This window comes from Macaca nemestrina, chromosome 10 (assembly GCF_043159975.1).
Source record: "Macaca nemestrina isolate mMacNem1 chromosome 10, mMacNem.hap1, whole genome shotgun sequence".
Taxonomy (NCBI): domain Eukaryota; kingdom Metazoa; phylum Chordata; class Mammalia; order Primates; family Cercopithecidae; genus Macaca; species Macaca nemestrina.
In genome coordinates this window covers 52,913,727-52,939,472 of record NC_092134.1, presented here as the reverse complement: position 1 = coordinate 52,939,472, position 25,746 = coordinate 52,913,727, and the positions used below count along the sequence as shown (strand labels likewise).

Sequence of the window (25,746 nt, the reverse complement as noted above, 5' to 3'; positions counted from 1 at the left end):
TAAGGATTATCTCTCAGGATATTAAAATCAGCACAAATTAAGATGGTAGCCTTGAACCAAAGCTGGACCATGAAAGTAAATGAGAGTAAATGACCCTCAGGTTAGTAGATTATGACAACTGTGAGGGCTAGTGGATGTCACTGGTAATATAGTATTTAAAGCTGTGGGCTTTTATAAGGAGAGACAGAGGATAGTGAATAAAGTGGAGCAATGAGGAACAAGAACAACACTACACCTAAAGGCCTGGTTACTTGAGAGCTGTGGGGTGAAAACAGACTGCCACCATTTGGATTGGCTGCAGGGGAACAAAAGCAGTGTTCTTAGGAAAAAGCCAGTTTGTAGTTAGAGCAAGAAGGTAAAGGAATCATTTAAAGCAAAGTCGAAGATTTAAAGAATGGTGCTGACAGACTAAGGAATTTTGTTCAGAAGCTAAACTAGAAATATTTTATAAATATATGCTCTTATAAAAGATAATGAAATTATTTAGCATTTTAATTGAATAAATTTGAGTATAAAATCTGGTCACTTTTGGAATCGATAAAATTTGATGCTTCCCTTTTCAATATGTCAAAAATAACCTGGTAATTCAAAAGGGCTTTATGATTTAATAAAAGTAATTTTAAGCACTGGAACATTTTCATGTTCTTTCATTTATTTTCGTTAAATTCATATCAATGTACTACTAAGCCACATGTTTAAAATATATCTAGTTTTGATATTATAATAACAAATTTTAGTGCATAGGTTAACACTTGAATTGTTGTCCTTGGCTCTGTACTTAAATGTGAACATGATTGCATGCTTGATAAAAAATAATCCACAGCTGTCTTCCACTTTTTGCAGGTCGCATTTTGGATAACAGCACGAAAGACCTTAAGTTTGCATTCACTAACCTAACACCATTTACGATGTATGATGTCTATGTTGCGGCTGAAACCAATGCAGGGACTGGGCCCAAGTCAAATCTTTCAGTATTCACTCCACCAGATGGTAAGAACAGGGAATGAGTGATATATTTTTGGTATGCTTATGAACTTCATGAACTGGTAAAACATGATATTAGAAGCAATTTGTTTTATATTTACTTAAATCATATTTTTCCTTATTAAATTACTACCTAATTCATTCTGATGTGTGTTCTCCAGAACATTAAACTCATAGCATGCTTCATCATAAAAGGAACCCAAGATCAGCTAAGGTTAGGAAATACCATACATAGTATTGGCCAGTTAGAGATTCACAATAAAATTTAGCAAAACCTCAAGAAGTCATAAGGTAAACAAACACATTTAGTATGGTTTGACTACATTTTAAAATGTGGAATCTATTTTTTCTCACAGAGCTAGTGTTTAGAGGAATTCCTATATTCCCAATGCTTTCAACAAAATGTGTTTATAATCAAAACGGGATTCTAAGCAAGTGAAGATTCTGAGTGGATGCATGATACAGATTTACCAGTATTTACTGAAATTATGAAAAGAGTATTTTTCCTCAAGAAACTTCCTTCCTATACTTTAAAAAAATTGTTTCCATACTATTTCACAACATACCTTTCTGGCCCACACTGAACTTGCTAAATGCCTTCATTTCTATTTAGGGATTGTAATTATGGAGAAAAATAACAGTAACTTCTTATAACACATTAACACTTGGAAAAGTTTCCAGACTTTGTTTGTGTGGAAGCTAACAGACAGTAACTTATAAATGAAATGTACACATGTACACACACACACACACACACACACACACAGGTCATACATTCATCATTCAAGCATTTGACCATTAGAGGGCAGTAACTATTAGGAAATGTTGTACTTCTCCCCTTTAAAGAAATAATCATTGATATTTTGTTGAAAGAACATAAAAGTTACGTTTTATCTATTTCAGATGAAAATTCTGACATATATATAGTTTTAGTATACATATAAGAAAGTTATACATACTCATAAGGAAAATGTTATTTTTTTGTATTAAAATTTTACCATTGTGTTTCTATCAGAAGAATCTTAGCATTGTGTAGCTTCTCCCTTAAATCTTAAGTTTTCCTTCATCTCCACCTAAAAGCTGCTCTTAAGCATTTCCTAGGAAGCTAGACAGATTTACAGATACTATCAAATAAAGCAGAGCCCTCGATTTTGGTCTTAATAGAGTTTTCTCAACCAACTCAATGTACCCACTGATTTCTATTCTTGTTATACAATTAAGTAAATCCTGAACTACTGTCTTCTTTCAAGACCAGCTGATTTGGGTGCTTCCAAACAGAATCCACAACTCAATAAATGTATTTTTTTATTGTCATCATTCTTGGACTACAGCCTTTGATAAAAATGTGGAAATAGATAGTGCATATGCCGTGTACAATGCAATGTTATTTGTCTTGGATTATTTTAAAATTTACTTGCCTTAATTTCTACATTTTTTATCCAGAAAAAAAGTAGAATCTTAGGGTCATCGTTAAATATATTTCACAAGGCCTATTTTTCACACCAAATCATTTTAAGTCGATGACTCCATTAGCCTGTATAAAAAGCAATTTGTCCTGTGTTTCATTCTGTTATCTTCCTGAGTCACTCCTCCTGTAGACCACACACTGGTGGGTCTTAGAGGGGCCTCCTGGCAACTGGTGGGTTCCACCAAAGGCAGGGTTGGCATGGTTCTTATATCCTCATGCCAGCCTTCATCCATAGAGTTCTCTGGGGATAGTTCAGCCTCGGGAGCTGCTTCAATGGAATACTCTGTCAAATGCAGTAAATGTAGCTTTCTTCTTCTGACACCACTAATTAATCCTGGTTCCAGTATTTAAAACTTTGAAATACATGGATCTTTAAACTATATGAGAACAATGTGATAACTTGTTAGAACTATCTACTTTCAATTTAAAAATGATTTCTTAATTTTATATTATCCTTTTCATTAATACAACAGGGTTTTTAGTATTCTAATTAAAGTTACTTAATTTATTTTCTTCTCCATATTTAAACCAGTCTATCATCTATTTAAAAAATAATTAGGACTAGCTTGCTTCTTTTAAATTACCTTTTAAAACAATTGGTGCTCTTATAAATACTCATAGAAAAATGTTGCATTGACCTCTTATAGAGAATGTTTTGTGCTATTACATTACAGTGGAGTTAATTTCATTACCCCTGGGGATGTTATGGTCCATAGTCTACTTTGAAAGAAAATCAGCATCCTATTATTTTAGTAGTTCTCTTATATATTTCCTAAGCCTTCTATATGTCTCTTAATATTTTGATGAGTAGATTTCTACATAGGCATGAAAATAAATGATTTTGGAAAACAAGATAATAATCTCCAAAGCTATAAAATGTCATAGAGTTGCCTATTCCAAAATCAGATAATGCTGACAAATGTAACATAGGCAACAACATTCTTCTAACTTGTGTGAGGGGTAAAAAAAATAAGCAAACTGTGATGCTTCAATATTGTCTAATAACTTTTCTGTCAGGGTAGTTTAGCATGACCATTTCTTAAAAGCAGACAAATTTCTGAGATTCTTGTTTACTCCCTCTTAAATAGACTATGGCAGTGTAGACGTTTGTCCTCAGTGACTTAAACTTGTTACTTTCTGCAAAGAGTAGTAAAATCTTTGTAGGAAAATAACTGAGAGCCTGCCAACTTTGTGTTTTCAGGATTTGCAGTGGCTTTAATTTTACTACTTGCTTTTCAAAATACACTTGTAAAGAAAGTTTAATTTGCTAGATAATGGCAAAAATGATCTTAATGTATTTTCTTTTACCTCAATGCTATTTGTCTCTGTTTCATTTCTTCTCATAGTTTTTCATTTGAATACCTCAAATCATTTGGAATATATTTTAATAAATCATATATTACTGTGTTTCTAATGTATTAGTAAAATTTATAAATATATTAACTCAAGAATGATTCTTAGGTAGTCCATGTATGTAACACCTTCAAAATTAAAATTATTTTGCCCTTATCTAGAAAATTCATCATTGAGCAGCATTAATTTTGAAGTTGGAAACAAATGGTATTGGGGTAAAGAAAATATAAGATTTTTTGGTCAGATGTCTAACTTATTTCTCATTTGATTGTAAAATTTGTAAATATATTGACTTGAGAATAGCTTGTAGGTATTTCCTGTGGATAACACCTTCAAAATTGATGCTGAACCATGAATAATTGCCTTGCGTGTTTGATTATCTTTAGTTAATTTTGTATCATATTAAAGTCTTCTCTAGTTTCCTCATAAGAATTTGTGGTCTAACAGATCAAGTGTCTTTTTAAAGACAAGATACTATGCTATCTACTCCATTTCCTTTATCCCCTAAGCTTAAATAGGAAAACAAAGATAAGTTTATAGTCATTCTTTTTATGCAAGTTTGAGGTATATTTTAAGGTAATATAGAACCACTTAGTCTTTACTTGGATTGTAATTTTTGACATTAAGTATCATGGGGCAATACTTACTAAGAAAGTAAGTATTTAATATATGGAATATACAGAAATATATATTCTAATTAAAAGATAAATAGTGTCTGCTACTACTCTTGGGTTTCACTAGCAAAATAAGAGACAGTAAAATATATATATTTTTCTGCTGTCCTGCATAATATTTGATATCTAACACATTAGTGTGTTGCATTGACTTGAACTGATCATTTCACTTATTTTTCAATAGGCAGGGTTTAGTTGCCTGATTAATATGATCAATGTAGTCATTAGCTGTTTTTTTTTTTCAGTGGAGATTCTACATCAGTTCAAAATAAATGGAAAAAATGCCAGATCTCTTCTGTGACTTAAGTTATGCAATACTGGCTATTGTTTTGTCTACATAAAAACTGTAAAATAAAATTTTAAAGAAAGATGGAATGAGAGCTTTGCTGTTTAAATAGCCATGTTATTTTACACCACCCAATTATTTGAAAAGTTTCTCCACCCTTGAAAAATGCATATTGGTAAATTGCATGTTGATAAATAAGATGATACAAACATGAGCTCTAGGTACAATATATTTTAGTGAAATAAAACTCATACTAGAGGTGACTTGTGCAAAGGGCTTTATCTGTCTTATTCCTTCCTCTGTCCTCAAGTGCCTAGAACAGTGATCATATGATCAATGCTCAGTGTGTTGAATGACAAATGAATGGCCCAGTGATTGTCACGATATCTAGGGAGTCTTTACTGGTTACTTCATGAAGACAAAGGAAAAAACTCAATCTAAGGGGTGAAAACTTTGTATAGTTATAGTTACTATAAAGCCAACTTAAGCATAATTATATTTCCTCTTTATAAATAACATATATGGGAGTTGTAAAATTATTTTTCAATTCCTTTCTGTTGTCTTAAAAAGAAAGGCGGTCATTTTTCCTTTGTTCCCTTTTAAGACTATATGCCTGTCTTCTAACTAGAATTTGCTAAACCTGTACCACTGCCAGATAGCTTGGGGAAATTAATTTAAAGTGTAACAACAATCTGATCATAAGGGATCATAATTTTATGTCATTTTCTCTTTCTTAAAAGTTTTAGAAATTTGAGAATTTTTCTTGAACTCTGTTCCTTATAGTAACCTGTATAGTAATAGGAAAGCTATAATGACACCCATTTTATAGATAAGGAAAGTAGAGGTTGGAGGGATGAATGAGCTATTCATAACCACAAGTTGAACTGTAAATAAAAATGGTCAAAAGCCAGGGGATGTTTATTTTTTGCCCATTACTCCTGTGAAACTGGGAAGTTCCCTAGATGTCACTCTTGGTGACTTTACAACTAGAATTTGCTTTAAGTTTTTTTTATTGCATTTTATTTTAAACCAATTATTGGTTTGTTCCTATTTTTCTTTACTATTTTAATGAATAAGGGCCCCTGAAATTTGAAAATAACATGATTATTTTTAAAATATCAGAAAAAATCAATCAACTCTTCAAACAATTTCATGTAATAAATTAAAACGCAATCTAATTTAACTTACCAACTATATTTCATTGCATTCAGAGTCTTCTGAATATTATTTTTCAATCTGTTGTTATAATTTTTATGAAACCATCAAGATTTCAACTGGGCATTAATCATCTCCAAATAGGCATATTCTCAAGAAAATTATTTTCATTAATTAATTTGTTTCAGACAAATGTTATGACTTTTATTTTGGAAAATTATTCTGTTATTCTGCTCCTTACTTACATTTCAAGAACAATGTTTAGAAATTTAGTTTTAAATATCCATGTATTTAAAGACATTTAATTAAAAAAATTTATTATACTTTAAGTTCTGGGGTGCATGTGCAGAACGTGTAGGTTTGTTACATAGGTATACATGTGCCATGGTGGTTTGCTGCACCTATCAACCCGTCATCTACATTAGGTATTTCTCCTAATGCTATCCCTCCCCTACCCCCCACCCATCAACAGGCCCCAGTGTGTGATGATCCCCTCCCTGTGTCCATGTGTTCTCATTGTTCATCTCCCTCTTATGAGTGAGAACATGTGGTGTTTGGTTTTTTTGTTCTTGTGTTAGTTTGCTGAGAATGATGATTTCCACCTTCATCCATGTCCCTGCAAAGGATGTGAACTCATCCTTTTTTAAAGACATATTTAATTTTTAACAAAATAAATTGTTTTTGTCTATTTATTTATTTATTTATTTTGACGGAGTCTTGCTCTTTCTCCCAGGCTGGAGTGCAGTGGTGTGATCTCCACTCACTGTAACCTCTGCCTCTTGGGTTCAAGCAATTCTCCTGCCTCAGCCTCCCGAGTAGCTGGGAATACAGGCACGCACCACCATGCCCGGCTAATTTTTGTATTTTTTAGTAGAGATGAGGTTTCACCATGTTGGTCAGGCTGGTCTTGAACTCCTGATCTCAGGTGATTGGCCTCCCTTGGCCTCCCAAAGTGCCGGGATTACAGGCGTGAGCCATCGCACCCAATCTCGTCTATTTTCTAATAAAATTGTTATATATCTTAAATTGTGAGCTAAGAATGTAGGCACTTTTTTCACTTGAAAAAATATTTTTAAATTCCCCCTTTTTTCTTTTCTTTCTTTCTTTCTTAGTTCCAGGGGCAGTGTTTGATTTACAACTTGCAGAGGTAGAAGCCACGCAAGTAAGAATTACTTGGAAGAAACCACAACAACCAAATGGAATTATTAACCAATACCGAGTGAAAGTGCTAGTTCCAGAGACAGGAATAATTTTGGAAAATACTTTGCTCAGAGGAAATAATGAGGTATTGCATTTTTATTTCACTTATTGGCGAGCCCTTTCTACTTGGTTCTGGCTCTGATACCTTTGAAGATTTGCTAGCACCCACATATAAAATATGTGACAACTTACTAGTACAAAGTAAAGTAAATTTGGGGCATGTTGATAATCTAGTTAGATCATATTTCATTTTAGGTCATATATTATCAGTTAAGTGCTATTATTCATTTTCATCGTATGAAAAATGTTAATTGTGCAATTAAACAGGACTAAAGGTATTTTCATAAGTTAATATTATTATTCTAAATTAGTTAATGAATTGTTTGGAAACTCCTGTTATGATTTAAGTACTCCTTTAAAGGCTGTGCTTGCAACTTGGAACAGTTGCCAGTGAAGGGCACAGTAATTTTAGTAGCTGTTGTTGACAAATGATTCTGTTCTCTTTGGTCTTGGGAAGCTAAATTTCTCAGAGTTGCCTCTTTTTAAAAAAGAAAAAAATTACCTTTGATTAAGAAATCACATTACTAAATAAAATAAATTTAAGTCATTTCCTAGATTTTGAATAAGAGGACCAGGATCTTTAGGCAATGTGTTTGCTTCTATTCACACTGGAAGTCTTATTTTTTTCCTTTTGTTTCTGTTAGGAAGTTCAGGCAACACTGATTTTTCTTTTCACTGTCTTTGTTCACCTCACCTCACCAACTGTTCACCTGTGAGACCCTTTCAGCCTCCAGGCTAGTCATGTCCAGATACTGGCTGCTCCCTGGGGCACTCAAAGAATAAACATTCTTAGGACCAGTGCAGCAATCACTGGGCCTTAAAGACAAACATGATAGTTATTCAGCCCCTGGCATCTGCTGTTTTGTTTCAGAGTTGCTGCTGCTTCTACCTGTGCTGTTATTTTTCCCCACACGTGCCTTCATTCTATTTCTAGTCCCAGCCTTCCTCTATTTCTGGCACTTACCTGTGCGTGACAGTTGACCTTACCATGTGCTCAATGCATTCTGGCTACCCAGGACTTACCACTCCAAGTTGCTCACCGCCTTCAACCCAGGGTTAAATTTTAATCCTATGTTGATTCCTTTCCTCTGTGCAAAAGATGTTGAATTATGCTTTCTGTGATACTCTAGTTGACAACTCAGGCAAAGGGCAAAAGCTTAACCCTTTGCTCCTGCTGAGAAGGTCTTAAATTAGATACTGAGCTTTCTTAGTACTAGATGACAGGTTTCCCACTTCTGCTAATGATATCTATTGAATGGGCGGCCACACCTGTTTTTCTATTAGGCTAAGAGGTTCTAGAAAGGCTTTTTTTTGTGTGTGTTTCTGTCTCTATTTGGTCTGCAATTCTCGTCTCATAGTAGAGAGCACATGAGCTTTGGAGACATACAAATTTGGATTTGAATTATGATTTTGTCTCTCACTGGGCTATATAGCAAGTGGTTAAGAGTGTAAACCAGGTTTAAACTCTAGTTCTGCCATTACTAACTGTTTAACCCCAGGAAAGTTGGCCTCAGCTCTCTGAACATCAGTTTCTTCTTCTATAAGATAGTGATTATAAGTCCCTATAACAAAGGGTTAATAATGAGGATTTAGTGGGTTCATGTATGTAAAGAGCTTAGAACTGTACCTGGCATATAGTAAGTGCTGTGCTAAATAATTGTGACCTATTGTGATCATTAATCTTGGCATAGGATCATCCACTTTAGTTGCTTCCCAATATTACTTCCCTTATCCTCTCTTAATGAAAGGAGACATTATACTTCTCTTTATTTCTCTGATTATATCTTTCTTTACTAGATCAGACTTATTTCTGATATTTCTACTTCCCCGTGTAACTGGTGTTTGGGTTTACCTTTCAGGAGATTGATGTGGGGAGACAGATATGACAGAAGCTTTAAATCCAAATGGCCCTGGGTTCTTGGCCTCGCTCTGCCATGTTCTACGCCTATGTCCTTGGACAAATCAACTTTTGGAGACTTGTTGCCTTCATTTTTATAATAGGGCTTATATAGCCACCTTACAGGGTTGGGAGTAAATGACATAAGAAATACAACTTTTGGCTTAGTGTGTTCTTCGTTTGTTATTCCTTTCTTTGACCTTGGTACCTCTCTCAGGATAAGGACTCTCTCTTCTCATTTCTATTATCTTCTGAAAAAGTAGCCTCATTCTGCAACTCAAGAACTCTTTAAATCCTTGAAGTCTTATTAGAAGTCACCAGTGACCTCCCCAGTGTCCAATACAAGGATTAAATATTTTTAACCACCCTTGTGTTCTTATCTCCTTCAAAATCCATCCCTCTGTCCCCCCACTTTTCAGCTTTTGGCACTATTTGTTCCTTAATATTTTCTGCACTTTTGTATACTGTGACATTGTAATCCTTTGGCTTTGCACAATTTAAAATGAAGATAGTTCAAAAAGTTAACTGTTTTCTAACATTTTAGTAAAGATATTCTACAGAGCTTTGGTTTCAGCCATCTCATAACATTTTCTTTTGATGACCTAACAATTTCAATCACTGCTTCCTATTTGTCTGACTTTTATGCCTTGCTTTCTACTCTGATCCTTCTCTCTGACACTCTGGATTCCTAATTGCAGCCATTCGTGGGAAGGTTCTGCCAGGCTCATTACATCTAAATTATTTTCTCCCCATAAAATGAAACAGGAATCTTATTTGAGATAATAGGGCCTGGTTCATGATGGGAAGGAAGATGTGACATGGGAATGAGGACAGAGATATTGGGACAGAGACAGTGACATGTGCAGGTTCCCACAGGACACCCATAAGGTCTGTCCAGGCAATTACTAGTTTCAGTGTGTCAAGAGTAAGGCCTAAAGAGAGGCTGACTTGTAGCCTTGGTACCTGGGTTTAGAATTTTCTAATCCCTCTGACTGTACGTAACACAGATCTCAGACCTGAAGATCATTGTCTAAGAAACCATGGTACAGAAGACTTTGAGAGTGAGCATTTATGGCATTTATATACGTCTGATATTTGTCTTTTTGGATAATGGAACCGTTATTCTCTCTGTCATGAAGGCTTGAAACCTTGGAGTCACTTCTGACTTAGATCCTACTTAGCATTCAATAGCCACTTAATGTTAAGATCAGTTATTTCTACGTCCAGAATGTGACCTGCATATGTCTTTATTTTATTTCTGTATCTCCCACTTCAGCTCAGGATTGCATAGTCCCTCGCCTGGACTACTGTTATCTCACTATATTAGTTTTCCATTGTTCCATAACAATTTTCCACAAACTTAGCAGCTTAAAACAATTTGTACTTATAATCGCACAGTTTCTTTGGGTCAGATATCTCGGTACAGCTTAGATTGGTTCTCCTCTTAGAGTCTCATAAGGCTGCAAGTAAGAAACTAGCTGAGCTGTGTTCTCATCTGGAGGCTTGACTAGGGAAGAATCCACTTGCAGCCTTATTCAGGTTTTGGCAGATTTTATTTCCTTTTGGCTTTAGAACTAAGGGCCCTGGATTCTGCTGGCTCTTGGCTGGAGACTCCTCTTAGTGCCTTACAGTTTTTTTTTTTTTTTTCCATGTGGCCTTTTTCAACATGGCCATTTACTTCATCAAGCCAGTAAGAAGGGTCTATATAATGTGATCATGGGAGAGACATGTTATGCCCTTTGCTTTGTTCTATTGGTTAGATACAAATCATAGGTCCCAACTCACTCAAGAAGAGGAGATTTTACAAAGCAGGAACAACAGGAGGTGGGTATAATGGGTATCTACCTGAGAGGCCATGCACTACACTCCCCCAGCCTACTATTTTATATTTCAAGCACCTATTAGAATAATCCTTCTGGATTTAAGTATATTATTTACATTATGAAAGTAACCTAATAAGAATTGAGAACAGATGACGAAGGTATATATGTATTTAAGTAACCTAACTCTTCACTATCATTGCAAAAAATCAATAGATTCTAAAATAAATGAGTGTTAACAGAGCAGCATATGCATATTATTGAGTATTTTAAAAGGAAACAACATAAGAAGTGAAAACAGGAGTGGTTTAAAGTGTTGCTTCTGGGAAGTAAGAGGTAGGGAAGGTACAAACAGGGAATAGTCATTTTCATTATAAACCCTTCATCATCCTTTTTTTTTCTTGTAGCCATGTACATATATCATGATTATTAAACTTAAAAATATAATATAACCTTCCTATGCTAGGCATGATTTGATCTCATTACCCTTATTGAGTTTTTTATTCCAGTGACTCCCATGATCTATTTGTTTCTGAATAAATATGGATTATTTAAATAAGCTGAAATATGTATAAAATTTTACTTTTAATATTTAAACAAATATTTGAAAATTACATTAGCAAAATGAGTCTCAGGGTTTGAGATATTTTATTTCAACTTCCACAGGTACATATGAATCTGATCTATAACATTCCTAATAAATGATGTGAATCCAACCTCTGCTAAAATATTTTATCAACTATTATAGGATATCTACCACTGCAAAAGTAGCTCCTATCCTATAAGCTTTGAAGTATTCTTTGTTATGGTCCCACAAGGATCTATTTCTTAAGTAATCATGAGGTTTTAGGCACTCTGTTAGACACAGAAACCCATAGATGAATGAGAAACGATGCTGTTTTTACTTCGAACTGAAATATTAGTCTTTTAATTTTCATCAGTTGGTCCTAACTCTCCTCTCTAGACCAATATAGTAGATTATAGTGGCTATGAACATGAGCTTTGGAACCAGGAAAAATATTCCAATCCTACCTTGGCTGTCACCAGTTTTGTGAACTTGAACAGATGACTGTAAAATGGAGATAAAAATAATCTATCTCTTTGGGGTACAATAAAGCAAGTTCAAATGAATAAAAGTGTTTAACACTCTGTAACACACAGAAGCTTAAAACGTTAGCCTTTGCAGTGACAACAATAATAAACAATGATTTAACTCTTTCTCATCGAAGATAGTGGTCAGAGTTTTCCAAAGACTTAATATCCTTAGTTTTTGTTAGTCATGGCTTCTAGGTCCCTTATATCATGGATTATATTCCTGTGCATATTTTCTAGTTTGTCAAGGATCCTCTTACTCAACTGAACACAATATTTTGTATGTAGTTTGAAGGGAGCCAAATTGAGCATAATTATTTTCTCCTTCGATGTAAATTTCTTCCTTCTTTCAAAATAGTGAAATAAAAAACGATCATTTCATTGGGAGCCTCATTCCACTGAGACTGAAGTCTAAAAAACCCTGAAGTCATTTCCATGGACTGCTCTTTGCTTGAACTTCAGTCAGATCCCATCCAGTACTTGTTCTATTAGAAACCTGAGACATTTTTCTCCAATAGACATATTGCTGTCTAGTATTACAGACTTCTGAGATTCATATAGATGCATCTTTTCATCCAACGTATTCCTTGAGAATATCAATGTTTGTCACTGGTGAACGTAAGAAGAAAGTCTTGTGCTAAATGCTTGGCTGGTTGCTAGGAATGAGGCTGAGGACAGAACCCAAAAGTAGTTTAGCAATGCCTTGAAATAAGTTTATTTTATTCAGCATTAGGAACATAAACATAGTCAAGACTTAAAGATTTGCTCACCTGAATAATGTGTTGAACAATACGGCGTCCTTTAGAAGATTTCCAAGCATACGCTGATTAAAAAATTTTCTTTTTACCACTTCTTGATAACAGCACAAATCATGTTATAGTGTACATTAACATATAGAAGCATTTCTTAAGAATAAGTCAAACATTTCATTAATTCAATTCAGCAGACCTCCAGTGACCCTAAACTGATAGATATAATTTTTTAGAAAATAAAATCACATTCACTATGATGAAGATTATTACATGTAAAATCAAGATGGTTTATTCAGGTGGATTAGGAATTTAACTCTGAAGACTCTTAATTCTTTCACATAAATTCCAAGAATTCCTGGGCAGCATATGCAAGGCCTTTCATGTTGACAAATTGTGACATTCCCTAACTCAATGGTTCTCAACCAGGGGCAATTTTGCTCTCCAAGAGACATTTGTTAATCTTTGAAGACATGTTCATTGTCACAGCTAAGGTAGGTGGGGGCCAGGGAAGCTGCTACACATCCTACAATGTACAGGACAGCCCCACAACAGAAAAATATCTAATTCAGAATGTCAGTAGTAGCAGTGAGTTGGGAATTTTTAGGTGTTGCAATGGACGTTTTTCCCTCCTATTTCTCTCATTTCTACTGCTGCTTCTCTCTGCCCCTTCCCACTACTCTCTTAAATCCAGTTTTTTTCCTAACATTTTTGCTTTTAATATTATTACTTTTTTATCATTAGGAAAACTTGACTAACGTCTAACCTAATGTCTTTTCTTAAGAGGTTAAGTGTGAGAAATATTCGCAACAGGACACACTTAGTGATAACATTCTGGGTTATTACAAAGCCAATGTTCAAATCATTGCCCAAGTTATGGAGGATTTTTCTAATGTCAGAATATCAGAATTTGGGAGTCATTCACATAGTCAAAAGCATTCAGGTCAACTCTCACTTTGAAATGGCAGTTTGTCAGCAGAGATGCTTAACATATGTAATTGATGGGATGCTATGCTTTATCCTTCAATAATTTGTCTGGCATGGGATAGAAAATATTGAGAGATTTAATGCAAAACCATGGTTGAGGGGGAAATTCTTTGTACTACCTCACTATAGTTCATTCTATAGTGCTTTGTATACAGTAGATTTTCAAAGGGTGACTGATTGATAGTGGAAACAGCTGTGTGGTTTGGGCATAAAGTATTGACTGCAACACCAGAGCTTCTCTGAGTTATGTGTTTGTGATTCCTGCCCTCCCTAATTTCCCCGTGGAGGCAGCGCTGAAGTGAGCTGTTGTAAGATAGAAGACCTTTACTTTGTCCTCTACAAGGACATAGGAACAAACCCATATAGAGTTCCCTATCCATAGCTCTTTATCACAACTTTTAAAAAGTAGTTTTTATGGGAAACCTGCTGCTTTTCATGACAACACTTTTCTGGGTGGAGTTGTAATGAGATTTAGACAATTACGTTTTGTAAATATTCAGAGGACTGAAAATTTTTTGACTCATTTCTCCATTCTTTTATCTTTCAGAAGAGTTAATATTTAAGTAACTTGCCTTTGTAGATAGTTAACTGAAATGCCATACAATTTCTTGCTTTACTGAACCTTTTCCTGAGCACCTACTTTCATTTTTTGGAAACTATTAAGTGTTTTGATGTTCCTAAGGCCTAGAAAACCTGTTTTTGGCTCTCTGAGTGAAGACAACTCCAACACATGTAAGATAATTAAAAGACAGATATACCAAAACTTATAAACAACTGAAACCTATATTATGAATTAATTGTTATAAACTCTGAGGGTAAAAGAGCATGGAATTGATAAGGAATAGAATATTTTTTTTAAAAAAAATGTGTTTTGGAGGTAAGTTTTGAAGCAGAAGTTAAAAAAGTTAGCACAAGAGAGTAGATTTTTCAGCATATTCTTTTTTGAAAAGTATTTTATTTTGGAAAATTTCAAACAGGTTTAAAAGTAGAGAAAAGAGTCGAATAAGCCTCCATATACCTGCCACCTGGATTCAGTAATCATCAATAGGCTGCCATTCTTGCCTCGGGTTTTTAAATAAATTCCAGACTTAACATCATTTTGTTCCTATATATCTAAGCACGAATTTCTAAAAACCATGGACATTTTCACCCATAAAATAATGCCATGACCACAATGAACAAAATTACTAATACCATCCTGGTATCATTTAATACCTAGAACACATTCAGATTTCCTTGATTATCTTCACATCCTGTGTTGATTAGGTATGTTCTAATTAGACTCCAAAGAAAGTCCACACATTGTACTTGGTTAAGTCCCTTAAAGCAACATTTTCTTTGATTAATGTGTACTCTTATTTCCAAAGTCAACATTCTACACAAATATCCAATATTATTTGGTCAAAACACCTTTTCCCCATTTTGTTTCAATCAATTATGCTAGTGGGGATGGAGAAATGAGAATCATCTTGTTAGCTAAATAAAAACCTCTACCGTATTCGTCCATAATCTGTTCCTGATGTTTTCACCTCAGTATTTGCCATTTTGGTGAACTTGACATGTGTGAATTACATTATAGGATCTAGGAACAATTGCAGTTACTTTAAATATTCCTTAGGTCCAGAGTCTTGACAGGTATGCCATGAATCCTGTGTGAAAACTATTAATATTACCATGCAGTTTTATTCTGGTATGTAACTTCACTCTATTATAAACTATTATCATTGATGTATATCAAGCAGGCATGTAGACCTCTCATGTATGGTATACAAATGAGGACAGGTAATTAGAGAAGCAAAACACATTCTAATACATCAGTATGCCTAGAACACTTACCATTTGGGGGTGAGCAGTTACAATATCTCAGTCATGAAACCTTTGCATGAGGACATCTTATCTTACCATAAAGAAACTAACTCAAGTCAGAACAAAATCTGCTCCTTCCCAATATACAATATACTAGGAAATACAATGGTCACAATGTGCTACAATGATGCAGAGTATTAGTAGCCGGAGAATGAAATTTTGGAATCTAAAGAAGACAGTGGTCATGGAAATGTGTTATCTTTTATAACAGCATGATTCCAAAGTGACAAGTTTTTAAAACTAATACTTGATTTAAGTCATGAAGTGTAACTGTCACAGTCTTTTAAAATATCTACTTTTAATTACAGTATATAAATGACCCCATGGCTCCAGAAATTGTGAACATAGTAGAGCCAATGATAGGATTATATGAGGGTTCAGCAGAGATGTCATCTGACCTTCACTCACTTGCTACATTTATATATAACAATCATCCAGATAATAACTTTCCTGCAAGGAATAGAGCTGAAGACCAGACTTCACCACTTGGTAGGTAGAATTTTGATTTTCTATAAAGTGCATTTAAGCCACCGGTGCTAGCTAGCACAGAAATGAACCTTAGTGTAGAGTTCAGCCATGTTATTAATGGTTGTTGGGCTGGAGTCAATTTTTTTTTTTTTTTAGCTGTCGGAAAACCTCATGCAACAAATGGAAATGCCACACAGGCAGAAGCTGGCCCCTCCTAACCCATTTGACCTTCCTCCTGGAGAAAGTAGCACCCTAGAGTCTCCGGCCAAGCTGCATAGACAATCAGTTATTACAGTTGCCAAAGCAGGTGTGATGGGAAGGGATTAACATATCTTCAAATCATTTACAGGCCTCACACTCCCTACAGCTTTTGACTAATAGGTTTTCAAATGTCACTAAAGGTAAATAGGTCAGAAAGTTACAACTCTAGTGCATGGTGTGATAAACAGGTGTAGGTGACCCCAACGATGTGGTGATGTCATTAGTGTATACACTTGCTCTTCAGTGTCAGTGGCTCTTACAGTTTCTAAACGGAGAATGTCATATATGGCAAATTAAAAATACTCACCTGACACATATTCTCTTTCTACCTTTTCTAAAATGTTAAATGAGAAGAATATTTTATTTTATTGCCTTTTCTCTGATTTGGTATTTGTCCCATTCAAAATTAAAAGTGTTATTCTATTTATGGTAGAATTAGTAAAAAAAAAAAAAATCACATTACATTGAATAGATGTTTATATTTCACTTACTGATCCATCTTTCTTGTGCAAAGATGACTGGAGGGTAACACTGAAAATTAAGAGTCCCAAGATTTCTGATGCAGATGTTCCCTTAAAAACTTAAAGTTTGACCTAATTGCTACTAAAGAGTTTTAGAAGCACAAATTCTAAATAAAGCAAAAATCTAACATTTGAAATCCTTCTGGGATATTTATTTATCAGTTATCCAAGCATGCTTGCTTTAAAGAATTATTTGGTTTACCGAATGTGTGGCTGTATGGTGAAATTTGAGTCCAAATAAAACTATTTATTTAACTCTTCTACTAAAACCAGGTATTGATTTATAATATCTCAATTATGTATTTCTTTAACTCTTCTACTAAAACCTGGTATTGATTTATAATATTTCAATTATATATTATTGCCTACTCTTTCTTTTCAGAAAACATTCCTAACCAGTCTCTTTAATAAAGTTATGTTTTCTTAAAAACACTAATGTCATGTTTCAGAGTAATGTGTAAAAAGTAGCAAAATTATCAGCACAAAGTGTTTGTGGTTATTATTGGGAGGTACTCAGAAATTCATAGTAATATTCAATACAATCTCTAAAATTAATATTTTTATGTTTACTATTATTACACATCTACTTTTAATAGAGATGTGCATGGAGAGATTAAAGAATAAGGAGAAGTCAGGTTTAAGATTTTACAGTCTAAGGAAAAAATAATTTTGATTGTGAAGCCAAACATCTTTTTTTCCCTTTTTTCTGAATTCAAACAGTAACTACAAGGAATCAGTATATTACTGACATTGCAGCTGAACAGCTGTCTTATGTTATCAGGAGACTTGTACCTTTCACTGAGCACATGATTAGTGTATCTGCTTTCACCATCATGGGAGAAGGACCACCAACAGTTCTCAATGTTAGGACACATGAGCAAGGTAAGGATGTATTTCCTTTGAAACAATTACCTGCAAATATTGCTGTTGTACACTGTGATACTTTTTCTTTTCATTCATATGTTCATTCTTCTTTTTAAGTGCCAAGCTCCATTAAAGTTATAAACTATAAAAATATTAGTTCTTCATCTATTTTGTTATATTGGGATCCTCCAGAATATCCCAATGGAAAAATAACTCACTATACGATTTATGCAATGGAACTGGATACAAACAGAGCATTCCAGATAACTACTATAGATAACAGCTTTCTCATAACAGGTAGAAAACAACATTTTATTGTTGTTGTTTGTTTTACATTTCTATTCTGGTGGAAAATATGCCCATTTCCCTGTGCCTTATATACTACAGAACACATGCTATGTCAATTCATATTTTGTTGTTTTGTGTCGCCATGGATATCTTTTTAAAATACCTGCATACATAACTCGATTAAATGTGTTTTTCTTTAACTAGATTTACCCACAAAGAAGTAAAAAGCATCAGATGACAAGCCTCATAGAAATTTACTTAACTTAAGAAATACTGTATCTGGTATATCAAAATAACTCATTATTGAAGACTAAAATGTACGACTGCAAAAATCAGCTGAAGTAATTCAGCTGATATGGTATTTGTGCCAAGTCAACTATACCCCCTGCAGTGTGCCAAAAAGTTACTTTTTCAACTTTAAATTGTTGCCTTAATATTTCAGGAAAGAATTTGAAATGACCAACATGGAAAGGCCTATAAGCCCACGAATTTGAGGAGACTGCAATTATTTGGAAGCTAGTTCCCCGTATAAATTATTCTTACTGGTCTTATATTATATGACACCAATCCCAAGAATATTATTTTAAGGACATTAAACAGTTTGTCTATTGTCCTTATAGGGTTAAAGAAATACACAAAATACAAAATGAGAGTGGCAGCCTCAACCCACGTTGGAGAAAGTTCTTTGTCTGAAGAAAATGACATCTTTGTGAGAACTCCTGAAGATGGTAAGAATAGCAGTTGCGGTTTTAATTTTTTTTAAAAGTGATTGTACATGCTCACTGCCTTCACTTCATGCCACCTCTAGGGTCTAAAGCAACAAGCATCAATAAAAATATAGGTACTAAAAATTTTCTTTTCTTCCCCTAGAACCGGAATCATCACCTCAAGATGTTGACGTAATTGATGTTACCGCAAATGAAATAAGGTTGAAGTGGTCACCACCTGAAAAGCCCAATGGGATCATTACTGCTTATGAAGTGCTATATAAAAATAGAGACACTTCATATATGAAGAACACATCAACAACAGACATAATATTAAGGAACTTAAGACCTTTCACCCTCTATAACATTTCTGTAAGGTCTTATACCAGATTTGGTCATGGCAATCAGATATCTTCTTTACTTTCTGTAAGGACTTCGGAGACTGGTGAGCTTTGTTTTGCTTTGTTTAATAATACATAGTGATATGGTAAGCATAGCTGATAGTTGCCATGTTGCTTACATTTTACGTAACCTAAAATCCCTCATTAGTTTGTTTTGTATAATCCAGAAATTAATTTTCTATTTCAGGCAAAAGTGCAGGAAAAGGTTTATTGTACAAATTTTTAAAGTCTGATTTATATAAGGGAACTACTAATCAAAATCTATGAATTTTCAAATGAAAAGACCTTAAGAAGCCAAGGATTCTTTCAATGTACCTATAAATTTTAGGTTGAGGGAGGCCGAGACGGGCGGATCACGAGGTCAGGAGATCGAGACCATCCTGGCTAAGCCGGTGAAACCCCGTCTCTACTAAAAAAATACAAAAAAACTAGCCGGGCGAGATGGCGGGCGCCTGTAGTCCCAGCTACTCGGGAGGCTGAGGCAGGAGAATGGCGTAAACCCGGGAGGCGGAGCTTGCAGTGAGCTGAGATCCGGCCACTGCACTCCAGCCTGGGCGACAGAGCGAGACTCCGTCTCAAACAAACAAACAAAAATTTTAGGTTGAATGGCTACTTGCTTTCAAATTAGGTAAAAGCGAGACATACTCATAGGAATAGATTCTTAGATTATAATGAGGTATGTATATAGATAGTATATAGATAGATGTATATAGATGCAGAGTGGGAGCACAAAAATGGCATGCCTGGAGAAGACTTATGGAGGAGACAGCATTTGGCCTGGATCTTAATGAGGAGGGTGGAATGGGCAGAAGAATGTTATAGAGCAGAGGTCCCCAACCTTTTTGGCCCTGGGGACTAGTTTCATGGAAAACAATTTTTCCCTGGACTAGGGAGGGAAGTGGGGTTGGTTTCAGGATGATTCAAGAACATTACATTTATTGTGCACTTTATTTCTATTATTATTACAGCATAACATATCAAGAAATAATTATACAACTCACCATAATGTAGAATCAGTGGGATCCCTGAGCTTGTTTTCCTGCAACTAGATAGTCCTATCTGGGGGGTAATGGGAGAGAGTGACAGATCATCCCGCATTAAATTCTCATAAGAAGCACACAACATAGATCCCTTGCGTGGGCAATTCACAATAGGGTTTGCATTTCTATGAAAATCTAATGTCGACACTGATCTGACAAGAGGCAGAGCTCAGGCAGTAATTCAGGCAATAGGGAGTGGCTGTAAATACAGAAGCTTTATGACGCTCACCTGCTATGTGGCCCAGTTCCTAACAAGTCACCGGCAGGTACTAGTCCGTGGCCCTGGGATTGGGGATCCCTGTTATAGAGGTTGCTGGATAGGTTGAGAGAAGATATCCCATCTAAAGGAAGTAATGCAAGCAAGGAATTACTTGTGTTTTAGTTTCGGTGAAACTAGAGGAAGACAGTTTGTCTGATAATCTTATTTTATTGTTTATATTGTGTTACTATTATGTATTGGTGGCATAACTATTAGGCCAATTCTGCAATGTATTCTGAGAATTAATAACTAAATGTAAAGTTACTATTTTATTTGTACATTTAAAACAATAAATATTTACTGACTAGCTACCGGTGGGACCACATTAAATTACCATTTTTATAGGTCACAAATGGCCAAATTTCAGCAATTTCATATAGTTCAGCCAGATACTATATATGAATTTCTGTCTTGACCTTGAGGATCTAGAAATCTAGTAAAGTAGCTTACTTTTATAGAAAAGTATCCTGTTGAGACTCTTCACAGAAATGAACACAATGAGATGATACAAAAGAGCCCATAGATAATGGCAGTAGTTGAAATTGCAGGAATAAGAAGGTAATGAAAGGAGCATTTTACGTTATCAAGAGCTTTGAAGTGACAATTGATATTAATCCATATATTGGCATGTTTCACTGCTTTTATAGGTATTGTACCTAAAATAAGTATTTTTGAGAAAAATGTCTGATCTTTAATGACTCAGTTTTATTTTGCAGTGGGTCAAGGAAATGAAACAAGCGTATTTTTAGCACCTATTAAGTGTCACGGGCCTGCTAATGGGTTTCACAGAAATTGTCTTGAAAAAATTCTAAACTAAAGCAGTACATTATTGTTATCTTCACGGAAAACTGAATCTAATGAAAAATGGAGGGTTTGAGAGGTTCATTCATTCAAAAAATATTTATAATATACCAGGCCCTCCTGGGGATAAAGCAGTGTAGAAGAAAAGGATTTCCTTCCCTCCTTAAGTTTTATTAGTTGGTGGGTGTTTAATTGCCTAATGGCACCAGCTGGAAAGTGATGAGCTGGAATTAGAGTCCAAAGCTATCTGACGTAAAACCCATTTCCCTTTCACAGCACATGCTGTTTTGGAAGTAATCAACAAAGCTGGTAAATTATAAACTATATCTAAGATCTCTCTGTGCATTGTTACACTGATATTTTGTTGTTAGGCTTCTGCCCAGCATGGGGAAGAAAGTAATAACTTTGAAAGATTCTATTGTGATATGAAAGAATAACCATTTTTATGAATGCTTATCAAGTATTTCGTTTAAGTGGCCACAGCATCAGGAACACCTTATTTTAATGATGAATTATAAAGCAATTTTTTTTTGTTTTCTGATTATTACATGCACATAATCTTTTAGTATTGAAAATGTAATTTTATTTTCTGTTTTATTTCTGTTTGTATGAGTTTAATTTGAAGAAAGGGACAATAAACTTTAAGTGAATACAAATTTTGAGATTTAGTTTAAAATGAGAATTTTCATTTTGGAAAGTATCTTAGAAAACATGCAGAACCCTTTAATTTTTAGGTAAGGAGACCTAGGACAATTTGGGTAAAAGGACTCATAAGTTATAGTACTTGGGGCTTGACTATAGGCCTCCTGACCCCCATTACAGGCCTCACTTAATAGAATCCGGAGATGGCTAAAAAAATAAAGAGAAGAGGAAACGAATATATCCCATGGCTCCCTAGCCAAGTCTAACAGTAAGAGTACAGGGTTTAATGCCCATCTTCCTGATATCTGGTTCTCTGTCCTAAGTTAGGGTAGTCTCAAGGTCTGTGCATTTTCCACCTGGATGAAAATGGAAGACAATGGAATCTACATTAGTGACTTTTCCTAGATTATGTTTGTTGCTATTAAACCACCCACTTTAGCTCCTTTGGCAAAAGAGGAAGCTAGAATGCTAAGTAGGGTCTCAAATGTCATTTGAAGCAAGATGAGCTCAAGAGCAACTATTTTTCTGTGTTTAGGCTCAAAATAATCTTATTAAATACAGTAATTATACCATCTATTCATGTAAAAAATATGGGCCCACTCTTCAATATTGTTTCATGAGAAATTGAGTGATGTGTTAACTCAGTGATGTGTTAATATTACTAATTAAAAATGGGAATAAATTATTTGGTTAAACGTCTTATCTTTTTAAGAGAAATAGAGTTTACTAATGCTTGGAAGTAAAACACCAGGAAAAATCAATACAAGATTGATTCTGTGTGTGTGTGTGTGTGTGTGTGTGTGTGTGTGTGTGTGTGTGTGTTTTAATCATAGACTGTGCAGTTTTCCAACAAGCTTAAGATTTGCTTTTATTTTCTCATAGGGTGTAATAATCATAAATACAACTGTGAGAAGTTCCCATACAAATTACTCTTTTGATGATCTATACATATTCCCTTTCCTTTTTAAGACATAACCGTCTTTACAGTAAGCCTTTAACAAAACACCTTGTCTGATTCGCTGCAACAACCATGAGTGGATAATAACTTAGATGTTGACCAAAATTTTGTGTAGAACCCCATAAATTTATTTGTATTAATTAATTACATTTTAAAATTTGTCTGCATACATTAAAGCTATCTATGCCAAACAATAGTCTTTTGGCAGATTCAAGATAACTTCCCCTTTTTTTACTATCATCATGGACTATGTATTTTTTTGTTTTGGAATTTTAATAGGTTCAGCTTATTCCAATTGATTATAATCATTCCTTTGTATTCATCAGTTATCTACTTTATAAAATATTTCTACAACTGGGGGACACTCTGTGCTATTTCAGAAAATTCTAAGTGTGTCAATCACTCTTCAAAATCAGTAAGTCATTGAGTCTGTCTTGCTTTATCTACCTGACTATCCAGCACTAGTTATTCCCTAAGGGTAAATGAATAAAAATACAAAAGAGATCAGCCTTGGGTCAGGAATGCATATTTGCACACTGACTACTGGTGGTAGGCAGACAACTGTGGAGGGAAAACTTAAATCTAATGCGAAATTTTCAAAATCGGAAGTTACACTGAGCTATAAAATTCAAGCATAGCATCACAAATTCCCTTTTTGTAATTAAAGAGTTTTTCAACCCAATCTTGTATCTATTCCTTACCTGTGAGTTTCTTATTTTTAATATATTCTATATCGTATTAAATATATTTATTCATTCACTGAACAGCTTTTATGGATTCCATATTATGTTCTACCACTGTATTAGATAGTGTAGCTGTAGCAGTAAACAAGACATGATCTGTCTCTACCTTTCTAAAACTTGACACTAGACAATTAGAAAATTAGAAATTAGAAAACAAATCAGTAAACAAATTTGTGATTTTTAGTAGTTGTAAGTTTTGCTAAGTGAAAAATATCAAGGATAGAAGAGAGAAAGAGTAGTGAGTGGGCTATTTGAGATGGAGCACTGAGGAAAGGCCACACTGAGAGATTAATTTGCCCAGTGATATTAATGAGGTGCAGGATTAAATGAGACAACGATAAGGATGAAAAGTGTTCCAGAGGAAGAATAGCAATTGCCAGCTTCTTGTAGAGGAAAAAAACTGTGGAGTTGGGGCAGAGCAGGGCATTTCTGTCACTTGAACAGTGTGAGTTGGGGTAGAGAATTCACAGATGAGGCGAGAGGCAGAGGTGGATCATGAGATTCTTGGGTGCCATTGTAGGAAATTTGCAGTTTAATTTTAATGAGGAGCTTTTGAATAATTATGAAATAGGAACATTATATGGGTTACGGTTTTCACAGATTGCTGCTGAATATGCTGGATGTTGAAGTAAAGAGAAAAATCAAGATGAACTAGTAGATTGTTGGTCTGAGTATCTGGGTGAGTGGTAGTGCCATTTACTTAGACGGGGAAGTCCAGGGAAGAGGTCAATACGGAGAACATCCAGGAGTTCTGTTTGGAACATGTTTCAAATATCCAAGTGCCATTATGAAGGCAGTTAGATAAATAAGTTTAAAGCTCAGGAAAAAGATCCAGAGCTGCATATACAATTTGGAGCCTCACTGTATCTTTGATATTCAATCAAGAGATGAGGATAAAGTCACATCACTGGACAATAGGGGGAGATGTTAAGAAGCTTACAGCTATGTCCTGGGTAATACGACACATAGACTTTGACAAGAAGAAGAGCTAATCAAGGACAAAGCAGAAGTCACTGGATATAGAAGGAAAACCAGAAGAAGATAGTGTCTTCAAAGCCAAGTGAATAAAGATTTTCAAGTAGAAGGAGTTTATTCCCTATGTCAAATCCTGCTGACAAGTAAAGTAAGATGGGGCATACAATTGATTAGTGCTTTGGCAAGAATGGAGGTCATTGGTGACTTCACAGGAGTAGGTTTTACAGGAAAAAAATGGAGAAAAACAAAGTGAGATTAACAGAGTATGACAGGCAAAAAAAAAAAATGTAGAAAATGAGGAATGGCAAATTTTGAGGAATTTTGATATGAAGTGGAGAGTAGACTTGAGTAATAGCTGAAGGAGCAAGTGCAATCAAAAGAAGACTTTTTAAACACCAGAATGTATATTACAGTGTATGTGTGTTCACATGTGTATCTGACTAACTTCAAGTGTAAAGTCTCTGAATAGGCAGAAGGAATGAAATCCAGTGCAGACGTGGAGGGATGGAGCTTGGAAAGAAGGAAAGAGGGAAGGCAGTTAAGGGAAAATTTGAAGTTGGATGATAATGTAGCTCTCTTCTCAGTGTTTTTATTTTTGCAATGGAATGAGAAGCAAGTTTATTAGCTTCAAATAAAGAGAGGGAGGGCTTATCAGAGGTTTGTGAAGAGAGAATATGGTGAAAACATACTTTAAAGAGTGGGAGACTGAATTAACTAAAACAAAAACATTAGCTATCAGGAAATGTAAAGGATCCATTTGAGATTTGAGGTTATAAATTTAAGTGGAACTAGTCAGCATAGAATGGTGTTTTACTCTGTAAAACACTATTTAATAGCTGAAAAAAATGCAATTTTCAGTTATTATATTGGGCATGTGAAGCTAGCAGAGTTTTGTTTAATTCCAATTATAATTTGCCAGGAAAGTAAAATAAAAACAGAAGGAAGTGATGGATATAGCTAAGAAGTGATCACAGTGACTATGGACTCTAGCCTGAGCATGTAGGGAAATGAAGGCATAACAGAGGTAATGCACAGTAAAGATTTGATGAGGGTCAGAGAATTGTTGGATTCAAAGTATAAGAGTCAGTAAGCTGGAAAGATAGGAGTCAGTTGTCAAAGAGAGGAATATTGGTAGTTATTGTTAATGACAAAGTCTTAGGTGTTTCCATGAAAGCCAGTGAAGTGTAGTGGGGTAAACTTAGGTGGGGGGAAATATTTTTGGAATTA

General features: G+C 34.8%; 1 protein-coding gene across 2 annotated transcripts in view; it reads left to right on the top strand.

The window, feature by feature from the left end:
* The window catches only part of LOC105473300 (protein tyrosine phosphatase receptor type Q), a 222,050-nt gene that overhangs the window by 24,085 nt on the left and 172,219 nt on the right, over nucleotides 1-25,746 (top strand). For both annotated transcript variants that reach the window (XM_071071389.1, XM_071071390.1), the window contains 7 exons: nucleotides 844-990; nucleotides 7,033-7,205; nucleotides 15,900-16,080; nucleotides 17,562-17,723; nucleotides 17,823-18,002; nucleotides 18,614-18,721; nucleotides 18,864-19,145. In XM_071071389.1, the coding sequence (XP_070927490.1) occupies nucleotides 844-990; nucleotides 7,033-7,205; nucleotides 15,900-16,080; nucleotides 17,562-17,723; nucleotides 17,823-18,002; nucleotides 18,614-18,721; nucleotides 18,864-19,145 (1,233 nt within the window). The remainder of the gene's footprint in view (nucleotides 1-843; nucleotides 991-7,032; nucleotides 7,206-15,899; nucleotides 16,081-17,561; nucleotides 17,724-17,822; nucleotides 18,003-18,613; nucleotides 18,722-18,863; nucleotides 19,146-25,746) is intronic.